Source organism: Notolepis coatsorum, assembly GCF_963971535.1.
Source record: "Notolepis coatsorum genome assembly, chromosome: 1".
In the NCBI taxonomy this organism is placed as follows: Eukaryota; Metazoa; Chordata; class Actinopteri; order Aulopiformes; family Paralepididae; genus Notolepis; species Notolepis coatsorum.
The window spans coordinates 72,205,819-72,218,129 of record NC_140165.1 but is presented as its reverse complement, the minus strand read 5'-3'; the positions used below and the strand labels follow the sequence as shown (position 1 = coordinate 72,218,129).

The window sequence follows — 12,311 nt, the reverse complement described above, 5'->3', positions numbered from 1 at the left end:
GCCTCAGCACTTCCTCCCTGCATGCCTTTGGCAGTATGAGCTGCCTGTCATATTCACTCTGTTTATAAAGCAACCCATTGTCGAGCAGAAACCGCTTGCTAAGGGGACTAGAACTGGATTCCTTCTCTGCCTCTTTGAAACAGTCTATTAGAGTGGGGTCCCCTCTCTGTTGTCTGGCAAGATCCCCAGAAAAAACCTCCTTTACCGACAGCCCTGGAAACTCCATATCCTGATCTGGCTGGTCAGCTGACTGCAACACAATTCCTATGACTTGCTCCCTGCGTTTCTCACATCTCTCCTCTTGTGTGACTCCTGGCACTCCACCTACCTCTACCCCAAAAAATGGCATCAGCTGCACTGTGTCCGCATTGGTAGTTGGTGAATCGGAGTCTGGCCTGATAGTGGTGGGTATTTCTGTGTCAGTTGTGTCTGGCTGAATCAGTGGTTGTGTCACAGAGACTGGTGTATTAGTGTGCTCTCTCGCCTTGGACCTAGTAACTACCCCACATAATCTCCCTTTACTCTCATGAATGAGGTCTAGCAAAATAGGCAGATCTGTCCCCAGCAAAATAGGGTAGGGCAGTTCGGGGGCCACTCCAACCTTCACCAGATATGCCTGGTTGTTTACCTCAACATATACCTCCGCTATGGGGACTTCTGATTCATGCCCATGGACAGACAATTTTAACTCTTTCCTCACTCCACAACTCCCTGGGGACATACTTGGCCTGTACCAGAGACTGTGTGCAACCTGTGTCTAATAAGGCTGACAGGGGCCTGCCATTCAACATGACAGACATGACTGGTGACTCAGAACTGTCCTTAGGGGAGGCGCCTAGAGCTGGCCTAGGTACATAGCAGAGACTTGCTATCTCTGGCTTTCTAACGGGACAAACTGGACTGATATGGCCTGCCTCACCACAGTTGTAACATACAACCTCTGACCTATTCCTGGCATATCCTCTTACAAATGGCTTTGGCCTAGTCTGGCTCGAACTGGGCTGGTTGAAACCGGGCTGCCTAGGAGAGTAACTACCTGAACCACCCATCCCAACACCCTCAGACTTACCTCTGGCCTGGTGTAGTGCGCCAGCGTAGCGGTGGCCCCTTGGACCTCCATGTGCCGTCACATATGTTTCCACAAGCTCTGCAGCCTCCGCCGCCGTTTCTGGGTTGCGCTCCCTCACCCAGGTCTTAACCTCTGGATACAACACCTTGATGTACTGCTCGAGGACCAGCTTCTCCATGATCTCCTCTTTGGTGGAGGTGCCATAACCCACCCATCTACAGAACAAGTCCTTGAGGCGGGTGTAGAGCTCATGGGGGGCCTCATCTGGTGGTGTGTCGTCGGAGCGGAACCATTGGTAATAAGTGTCACTGTTTATCTCATACTTCCTCAAAACTGCTGCTTTCAAAATGTCATAGTCTCTGGTATGAGCTGGGTCCATAGCTACAAAGGCACACCTGGCCTTACCAGTCAGCAGAGGAATGAGGCGGACAGCCCACTCTTGTCGTGGCCAGCCATACACTGCTGCCAGTCTCTCGAAAGTGGTCAAAAAATGTTCAACGTCATCAGATTCCTCTAACCTCACCATCCTGGGTTCTCCGCCTGGGACCCCACTGGCTCGTCCCGTTGGTGGACCAGACCTGGTTGCCTCCAGGTCCAACTGAAGCTCGGTGACCTTGTCGCTGATAGCACTGAACTCCCGTTCTTTTATTTCTGCTTCTTTATCCTGCCTTTTATCCCGATCCATCTGGTACTGCATTTGCATCTCAAACATCCGTGCCAACCTGGCGAAGCTGGCCTCCGGACCTGCAGTGGGGCCACTTTCCGATTGAAAGCCATCCTCGAAGGCTCCCCCTGTGGCACCCTCCTCTGCAGGCTCTTGCTGTTGCTTTTTGGGAGGCATCCCTGAAGCTTGTAGTCCATCCCACTTCTGACACCAATTGTGAGGAGGCGGCCAAGCGAAGGAAAAATGCAGTCCGAGTCAGGTTGCCATCACCCAGTGGTTGGTTTTTTATTCTATTTGTTCTTTTGCTCCCCAGTGGGAAAAAACGGGAAAAAACATATTTTAACATAAATACAAAAATAATACAAAATGATTAAACTTTCTTTTAACAAATATAAACAACTAGGCCCTTGGCTAAGGGACCTAGGTCTTAGTACGGCTGTGTCTCGCTTCCAAGCCTGTCACTACTTCTCCCCGAGAGGAGCCTCCATCCCTGGCTTTATGCTGGAAGCTCCTCCTACAGGGACAAACCAAAAACAAACAATCAATTAATCAATACAGACATCAATTTACACATCCAATAACTCTGGACAACATGGATACATTACTCCATCATGTTCTATCATCACCAAACACTAAACAGTGTTTAGGGCGCTTCATAAACCTATTCCCCTCTCGTTATGAAAACCCCCCCCCCTGTACTCTACCACACTTGGTTCCTTCCGAATCTCCCCTCCAGAAAAGGCCCTGGCCTCTCCCAGTTCTGGTTGGGCAGCCAGAGATCCTACAAGGAACCAAGTGGGAGCACAGACAAACGGTATTTATCAACAAATGCATGTACTTTAATTCTACATAACATGTTATGCTTTAAACCAATGTGTCTGTATTACAAAACAACATAACAAAACAAACTAGGCCGAAGGCCTAAACTAAATGTTTGGCCGCATGACCACATGTGGGAACAGGTCAAACCACTTAAGGCCCATGTGCATCCCTACTTACAGGTCATGGGATAGCCCCATGACACATTTCAATAAGAAAATTCTTATTTCCTGGGCTAATTCTTATTTTTGGAGTGATTGACGCCAAAATTAGTATTCGAATACTTTCTTTTTTCTATCACTCCAAAAATAAGTCACTCCCTGGTCTCTCTCTAACTCCCTGGTCTCTCTCTAACTCACTGGTCTCTCTAACTCCCTGGTCTCTCTCTAACTCCCTGGTCTCTCTCTAACTCACTGGTCTCTCTCTAACTCCCTGGTCTCTCTAACTCCCTGGTCTCTCTAACTCACTGGTCTCTCGAACTCCCTGGTCTCTCTAACTCACTGGTCTCTCTAACTCACTGGTCTCTCTCTAACTCACTGGTCTCTCTCTAACTCACTGGTATCTCTCTAACTCCCTGGTCTCTAACTCACTGGTCTCTCTAACTCACTGGTCTATCTTTAACTCCCTGGTCTCTCTCTAACTCACTGGTCTCTCTAACTCACTGGTCTCTCTCTAACTCCCTGGTCTCTCTCTAACTCACTGGTCTCTCTCTAACTCACTGGTCTCTCTAACTCACTGGTCTCTCTCTAACTCCCTGGTCTCTCTAACTCCCTGGTCTCTCTCTAACTCACTGGTCTCTCTCTAACTCCCTGGTCTCTCTCTAACTCCCTGGTCTCTCTAACTCACTGGTCTTTCTCTAACTCACTGGTCTCTCTAACTCCCTGGTCTCTCTCTAACTCACTGGTCTCTCTCTAACTCCCTGGTCTCTCTCTAACTCCCTGGTCTCTCTAACTCACTGGTCTCTCTAACTCACTGGTCTCTCTCTAACTCACTGGTCTCTCTCTAACTCCCTGGTCTCTCTAACTCCCTGGTCTCTCTAACTCCCTGGTCTCTCTAACTCACTGGTCTCTCTCTAACTCCCTGGTCTCTCTAACTCACTGGTCTCTCTAACTCCCTGGTCTCTCTCTAACTCACTGGTCTCTCTCTAACTCACTGGTCTCTCTCTAACTCCCTGGTCTCTCTAACTCCCTGGTCTCTCTCTAACTCACTGGTCTCTATCTAACTCACTGGTCTCTCTAACTCCCTGGTCTCTCTAACTCACTGGTCTCTCTCTAACTCACTGGTCTCTCTCTAACTCCCTGGTCTCTCTCTAACTCACTGGTCTCTCTCTAACTCCCTGGTCTCTCTCTAACTCACTGGTATCTCTAACTCCCTGGTCTCTCTCTAACTCACTGGTCTCTCTAACTCACTGGTCTCTCTCTAACTCACTGGTCTCTCTAACTCCCTGGTCTCTCTAACTCACTGGTCTCTCTAACTCCCTGGTCTCTCTAACTCCCTGGTCTCTCTAACTCACTGGTCTCTCTCTAACTCACTGGTCTCTCTAACTCACTGGTCTCTCTAACTCCCTGTTCTCTCTCTAACGCACTGGTCTCTCTCTAACTCACTGGTCTCTCTAACTCCCTGTTCTCTCTCTAACTCACTGGTCTCTCTCTAACTCACTGGTCTCTCTAACTCACTGGTCTCTCTCTAACTCCCTGGTATCTCTCTAACTCCCTGGTCTCTCTCTAACGCACTGGTCTCTCTCTAACTCACTGGTCTCTCTAACTCACTGGTCTCTCTCTAACTCACTGGTCTCTCTCTAACTCCCTGGTCTCTCTCCTGCAGGGCCAGAAGGCGGAGGCAGAGCAGTACTACCTGAGGGCCATTCAGCTCGACCCGACAAAGGGAAACTGTTACATGCATTACGGTAAAAAGCATCTTTTATTACATGCATCCTACGCATTCAGAAACTATTTCTGGGCGTAGAATGACTTCCTTGACTTAATCCTGTTCACCCCGTTGGGGGGCATAGGGCGTCCACCAGAGCTCTCCACCTCACTCTCTCCTCTGGGAGGAGAAGCGTCCACCAGAGCTCTCCACCTCACTCTCTCCTCTGGGAGGAGGAGCGTCCACCAGAGCTCTCCACCTCACTCTCTCCTCTGGGAGGAGGAGTGTCCACCAGAGCTCTCCACCTCACTCTCTCCTCTGGGAGGAGGAGTGTCCACCAGAGCTCTCCACCTCACTCTCTCCTCTGGGAGGAGGAGCATCCACCAGCGCTCTCCACCTCACTCTCCTCTGGGAGGAGGAGCGTCCACCAGAGCTCTCCACCTCACTCTCTCCTCTGGGAGGAGGAGCATCCACCAGAGCTCTCCACCTCACTCTCCTCTGGGAGGAGGAGCATCCACCAGAGCTCTCCACCTCACTCTCCTCTGGGAGGAGGAGCGTCCACCAGAGCTCTCCACCTCACTCTCCTCTGGGAGGAGGAGCGTCCACCAGAGCTCTCCACCTCACTCTCCTCTGGGAGGAGGAGCGTCCACCAGAGCTCTCCACCTCACTCTCTCCTCTGGGAGGAGGAGTGTCCACCAGAGCTCTCCACCTCACTCTCTCCTCTGGGAGTAGAATAGAATAGTAGGTTGTAAGCGCGGCCGGGTAGCGCAGCAGTGACACTGCACTAGCATGGTTCTCCTCCTATCTCACAAATAGAAGCTTTGCTGTCAACATCGCCAACTGCTCCTCCCCATCAACCTCCCTCTCCTGTGGGGTCCCACAAGGGTCCATCCTTGGCCCGATCCTGTTCTCCCTTTACATGCTACCCCTTGGTCCAATCATTCAGAAGCACAACATCTCTTTTCACTGTTATGCTGACGACACACAGCTTTATGTTTCCCTGAAACCCAACAACCAGTCTCTACTTAACAGTCTCATATCCTGCCTGGATGATGTTAAATGTTGGATGGCACAAAACTCTCTACAACTAAATCAAAACAAATCCGAAATAATCCTCTTCGGTCCCCCAGACGCTGTCACCACCCTTACCAACAGCCTTGGCAACCTGTCCTCTCTGGTCAAGCCGTATGTCAAGAACCTAGGTGTCATTTTTGATCCACAATTTAAATTTGACAGACAAGTGAACTCAGTGGTAAAGGCATGTTTTTTCCAACTACGCACCATTGCCAAACTCAAAGCCCTTCTCTCCCCTGCAGACCTTCAGAGAGTCATCCACGCCTTCATTTCATCTAGATTAGACTACTGCAACTCCCTCTATATAAGCATTAACCAGTCTTCCCTGTCCCGCTTACAACTGGTACAAAACGCTGCTGCCAGACTGTTGACCGGAACCCGCAAGAGAGACCACATCACCCCTGTCCTTGCCTCCCTTCATTGGCTCCCAGTACGCTACAGGATAGATTTTAAGGTTCTCCTATTTGTTTTTAAAGCCCTTAATGGTCACACCCCCTCCTACATCTCAGATCTCCTATCCCCCTATTCCAACACCAGGTCCCTCAGGTCAGCCGGTCAGAGGCTCCTGACAGTCCGGAGGTCTAACCTCAAGCTCAGGGGGGGCCGTGCCTTTGCTATCGCAGCCCCTGAACTGTGGAACAGCATCCCCACCTCCATTAGGCTCGCCCCCTCGATAGATGCCTTCAAATCGAGGCTCAAAACCCACTTCTACCTACTAGCCTTTCCCGTTCACTGACTCATGCCCTGTTTTTCTATGTGTTTGCCTGTGTGCCCTCCCATAAAACGGAGTGTGATTGTTGTCTATATCTATCTTGTGTATCTACCCTCTGTACAGCACTTTGGTTGACACGCGTCATGTGAAATGTGCTATATAAATAAATCTGACTGATTGATTGATTGATACTAAGCGTCTGTCTACCACCGCAGAGACAGTGGGATCGAATCCAGCTGCGGTGCCCCCGGCTTGGCCGACCGTCCATACTGACAGTGTTAGAGGGTGGGAAAGCCGGTGGGTGGGTCCTGGTCGTTGTAAACAGCGACTCCTACAGTTCGGTCGGGGCGCCTGCACAGCAAGGGAAGGATCTAAGAGAGCTAGTGTGACCTTCCACACGTTACACTCTCTCAGTGAGAGTCTACGCTGCCAGGTGAAAATAAGTGGTGGGCTGGCTACACATGTGTCGGAGGAAGCATGTGATAGTCTCCGCCCTCCCAGACCGACGGTAGGGGGTAGAGTGCGCAATGACCAGGAAGGGGATTGGGAATTGGGAATTGGCATAACGACTAACATTGTGATGGGAGAAAAAGATAATACAAAAAAAAAAGAATAGTAGGTTGTTCGTCGCTCCACAAAGCTAGAAATCACATCATCACTGGCAGCAGATCATAGACACAGTGTAGAGTGTGCAGATATGAGGTTTGACACACAGTGTAGACTGTGCAGATATGAGGTTTGACACACAGTGTAGACTGTGCAGATATGAGGTTTGACACACAGTGTAGAGTGTGCAGATATGAGGTTTGACACACAGTGTAGAGTGTGCCGATATGAGGTTTGACACACAGTGTAGAGTGTGCAGATATGAGGTTTGACACACAGTGTAGAGTGTGCAGATATGAGGTTTGACACACAGTGTAGAGTGTGCAGATATGAGGTTTAACACACAGTGTAGAGTGTGCAGATATGAGGTTTGACACACAGTGTAGAGTGTGCAGATATGAGGTTTGACACACAGTGTAGAGTGTGCAGATATGAGGTTTGACACAGTGTAGACTGTGCAGATATGAGGTTTGACACACAGTGTAGAGCAGGGGTGTCAAACTCATTTTCACATAGGGCCACATCAGCATTATGGTTGCCCTCAAAGGGCCAAAGACCGTATAAATGTTAATGTAATGTAAAATAAATGTAGCTACACATTTACATATTGTTAAACATGGTGTTTCTGTATTTATTACTTATTCAAGTTATACATATTGCATATTCATTTGCATAAATGTAAAAATATATGTTAGCTTATGTTATTTTAACAAATAATTTTAGTTTATCAGAACCCCATATTACTCCACCAATCAATGATCAAACCATTCAAGTAAATAACAAAGAAGAATATCATCAAATACAAGCTATGACATTAAGTTTGTTCAAAACCTTTTTGTCACAGTCAAGAGGGGCAGAACTAACAACTGTGAGCTGCAAAGAACATGTGGGACAGATGTAGCAGATGTTACAAAAACAAATGGCTGCACACAACCTTGCAGAGGCCATACATCCAACTAATGGAAGATAGTTTAATTAACTTTAATTAACAGATTGCAGAATGGGTACAGTACAGTACAGCTCAATACCAGTGATGCCACAGATTACTTGTAAAAGTAATCTGATTACTGATTACTGATTACTCCTTTAAAAAGTTATCTAAGTTACTTTACTGATTACTTGATTATCAGAGTAACTTAGTTACTTTGAAAGTAACTAGGTTACGAAGTCGTCGTCGTTCCCCCAACAGTTTTTTTTTAAACGCTTTATTGAAAGTGCATAAATTGTTTTTAACTTGTTTCTCTGCACATAACGTAAATTGTTAAACTAGTGCTTCAGCTTCTGTACCATCAAGTATGGTAAAGCAACAGTCTATGATGCTCACAGCATTAGAGCAGCCAGCCAGTGGTTTTACAAAACCAGTGTATCACATCTAACAAATGCAGGCTGAACTATTCAATTATATCAACTGTAACTATTAAATTGTTTTTATAAATGTCTCTCTATAAACATACAATCAGTCTCTCTTTAACATGTAAATTAACTGTAAATCTGGCAAATAAGAGCTTTTGCTCTGCCACCATCAACCCTCCTGTACCTAGTCGAAGCGTCGGCTAGTGTTGTGATTCCAGATGCTTTCAATGCAATTGGATGTGCTGTTTTTAGCGGTAGACAGTATTTTGTTTCCTCCGCCGTGAAGTAGTGACTGAGGCTACGTTTAGACGAGCGTTTTGGGGTGGAATTCTGAACAGAAACCGCAAAAATCATCTTGCGGTTTCACTTTTAATTTTGCCAAGCGTTTTGGGGTGGAATTCTCCGACGACGGAGCCCTGCTGTCACACTATTGGCGCATATGTCACATGACGTGCTGTGAAGACCCGCCCTACTCTGCCTCTGATTCGCAGACTGTGGATGGGGAATGTGATTGGGCCAAAGCAGAGTCACTCACAGACAGAGGGACCAGTCACGCCGCGGGACACATTCTTGTATTTAACCCTTTCACTGCCACACCACGTCACTCCCAAAAGAAAAACAGCTCAAAATGTATTTTTGACTGTCGAAAACGAAATAAAATACTGCATTCCGCCTGCATTATGAATTTATGATGAGATAGTAACGAAATAGTAATGCACAGCCACTTGGACAAGTAACTGCAATCAGATTACTGGCTTTTAAAGATTAACGCGTTAGATTACTATTTTCGGGGAAAAGTAATCAGATTACAATAACGCGTTACTTAGTAACGCGTTACTGGCATCACTGCTCAATACACACAATTGTTAAGGGGATGCAGACCAGAGAAAGACTTTCTACTTGTTTACATCAGGGTCCCCCATTTTCAATTCGTAATGAAATTGCTATTATGTGTCTGCATGAACACACAACTGTAACTGTACTCAAAAATAACAAAATAAGGGTTGTCTCAGTTCACAACTATATTGGTCAAGTTTCGGGTGGGACTTGTTTGCGTCCCTACAGCTTCTTATTCAATTGAGCGAGATGCTCGGTTATGTCACACAGCCAGTTTGCATCTGACAGTTCAGACAATATTTCTTCAACCCTTTGTTACCTATTCCGCCTGGATCTTTTTTGTACAGTATTTTGGGCTGTAAAATTGTCAAAGAATGTCTGAGGAGTAAGTGCTTTTGGCTTTTTTCCTTTGTTACCTCAGATGTTCAACATACATGTATGTGTAAGAATGTGTAATAACTAAGGCTGTCAAAGTTAAAGTTTTATTAACGCATTAACCCACAATTATTTTAACACTGCTATTTTTTAACCCAATATTAATGTAAAAAAAAAAAAAATTTATTTATTTACCTGAGCTCTTGGGGGGCCACATCAAATGACGTGGCGGGCCGGATTTGGCCCGCGGGCCGTGAGTTTGACACCTATGGTGTAGAGTGTGCAGATATGAGGTTTGACAGCTGTAGATCCTCGCTGCCACAAAAACAAAACAACATTTGAAAATAAAACAGAACGAAAAGACTCATCATACTTTTAAATAGCAATAAAATAAAAAAGTATAATAATAATAATAATAATAATAATAATAATAATAATAATAATAATAATAATAATAATAATAATAATAATAATAATAATAATAATAGATAATAAACAAGCATCTGCGTTGGACCACAGCTTATTTAACAGCTGTGGTCAATTAAAGATTAGATTAGGTTCAGGGGAGGAAATTAGGCCCTTTTACTCACCAAATGCGAGTATTCTTTATGTTTGGCGAGTGATTCATGAAGAGCACTCGCCACACTGGCGAGTAGTAAACAAAACAAAAAAAATCATTCTGCAATCTGCTGATTCGCTCACTGGCACAAGCCGAACTCTGACTCCCCCCCTTATGACTCCTCCCATTTGCGCCTCATAATAATCCATAACCAATGAACATCATCGTTGCGCTCTAAGCTCCTCCAATGAAGATGTCGCCCATCTAGGGGAAGTGGACAGACCACTGCGTGCGGACCTACAGACTCCTGTCACCGGCTTGACAACGTAGACAAACTTACGCAAAAACACATCAGTGGATGAAAATAATTGCATGTAGAGTTGTCGCTTTCGGATATCAGTGCGGTCTGACATGGGGGCGAACAACAGCACGCAACGCGTCTCCTTCGAGTCGGATGAGAATGACAAGTGGGCGTGAGGCTAATGATTCCACAGCCCCTTTCGTGACTGCGTTACGCAGTCACTGGCTCCCACGTTACTAGCCATGTTAATGTGCACATCAAGCACTGGTTAAAGACGAGCTGTGGGTCCAAAATATATCACATAGACATTTCAAAGGTACCCACCGTTGCATTAGGGTTTCACACACACACGCGGCGGGGTTTGAAAGCTCGGCGTTGCTAATAAACATTTAAAATCATTTTTATAAACGAGTAAAAAAATCACTGAGCTAGCCTTGGCTAAAATGGCTGCTTCCGCATTTTCACGCAGGAGCGCTGTGATTGCTGGGCGCACCAGGCACAGTCTTCTTGTCCCGTTATCCTCCGGGCGTCGTCTCGACTCGCCTCACGTCGATCGTCGCCGCCATCGATTCTCCAGGCGTCGTCTCGATTCATCTCACGTCGATAGTCGCCGCCGTCGTGTCCGCTGTCGTCATCCTGTCCACAGCCGTTATCTTGTCCGTAGTCGCCATTTTGTCCGTGGCCTCCGACTCGTCTGTAGCCGCCATTTTGTCCATGGGCGTATCGCGCGCTCTGGTCGAGTTTCTTCATGCACGCTCTGTCTGTGTGCCCCGTGGATTTGCAGAAGCCACACCAGACAGTCTCTGTGCATTCGCCTCTCCGATGGCTCCTATCTCCGCATCGCCAACACGCCAGTTCCGTCGTGGTCCTGGTTCTCTCTCTTGGCGACCCTCTCCCCATCCTCCTTGGCGGCTGGGTGGGTGTCTTCCGAGGCCTCGAAGTTCCTTAACTCAGCCTTGGACTGTCCCAACGTAATGTCCGTTGAACCGTGTGTTATCAGGAGTGTGAACGGTCTGTACAGCTCCCGTAGTCCTCTCATTATCATCGCCACCATTAGCCCGTCGCTTGGTGCTTCTCCGGCACCCCCCAATGGCGTTGTGATTTGCTCCGCTCTCAGTACCGCCAGGCCCTCTCGGCCTCTGTCTTTAGCGTCGCGGAATACCAGCCCACCCGCCGTCAGCTCTCCCGTGGGGGTCGCCAGGACCGTCTTCTCCAGCCCTGCCCCGTGCATGCAGCACAGCATGCGCTCTCCCCAGAGCTCACAGTTCTCTGCTTTTCCGTTGAATATCGGCCACCCGTCTTCTCTCTTGCCTTCCATCCTCTTCGTTAATGGTATGCTTAGCTTTTGCTCTTGTTGGCCTAGCGACTAGCCACGCGGTGCTCCCGGTGCTATCCTAGCCTATAACTTCAGCTAAGCTTGATACAGTACCTCTACTATTTCACCCCGGCGTTATCTGGGCCCATAACCTGTTAACAGAACTCAATTTAGGGCGACAATAATGTGGTCAAGAGGCATGGTTTCTATCTTGTGCCTGAACTGGCGTGGCTTCTTTTAATCACATGTGAGCAGCGGTAGTAGTACAACTCTTCTCTCTCTGAGAGATGTTGGAGGAGAGAACGAAAGGGGTGGGTCCTTTCCTTTTATAGTTGCCATAAAGTAGGGTACCTGGGTGTCTCCGCCTAGAGCGCCCTCTGGTGGGAGCAGATATATATACAACTAGACCATCACTGGTGGAGACAATCACATATGCAGGTAAACAGTTACCAGTGTAAATAGTCATATTGCTCAGTTAGACAGTTACTAACAATCTTATACAGAGCCTCTGATCTCAACAGTCTCTCGTCCATCTCTTTTCTATCACTCTCACCTTCTCTCCCTCTGTCTCCTCTCTCCTCTCTCACCTTCTCTCCCTCCCTCTCTCACCTCTCTCTCTCACCTTGTCTCCATCCCTCTCTCTCTCTCCTCCTCTCCCGCTCCTCTCTCTCTCTCTCTCTCCTCTCTCTCTCTCTCTCTCTCTCTCTCTCTCTCTCTCTCTCTCTCTCTCTCTCTCTCTCTCTCTCTCTCTCTCTCTCTCT

General features: G+C 47.4%; 1 protein-coding gene across 4 annotated transcripts in view; it reads left to right on the top strand.

The window, feature by feature from the left end:
- LOC311237467 (protein O-mannosyl-transferase TMTC2-like) overlaps positions 1-12,311 on the top strand; it is a gene marked incomplete at its 5' end in the record, with an annotated part of 255,518 nt that overhangs the window by 204,118 nt on the left and 39,089 nt on the right. For all 4 annotated transcript variants that reach the window (XM_084325361.1, XM_084325358.1, XM_084325360.1 and 1 more), the window contains one exon: positions 4,377-4,458. In XM_084325361.1, the coding sequence (XP_084181487.1) occupies positions 4,377-4,458 (82 nt within the window). The remainder of the gene's footprint in view (positions 1-4,376; positions 4,459-12,311) is intronic.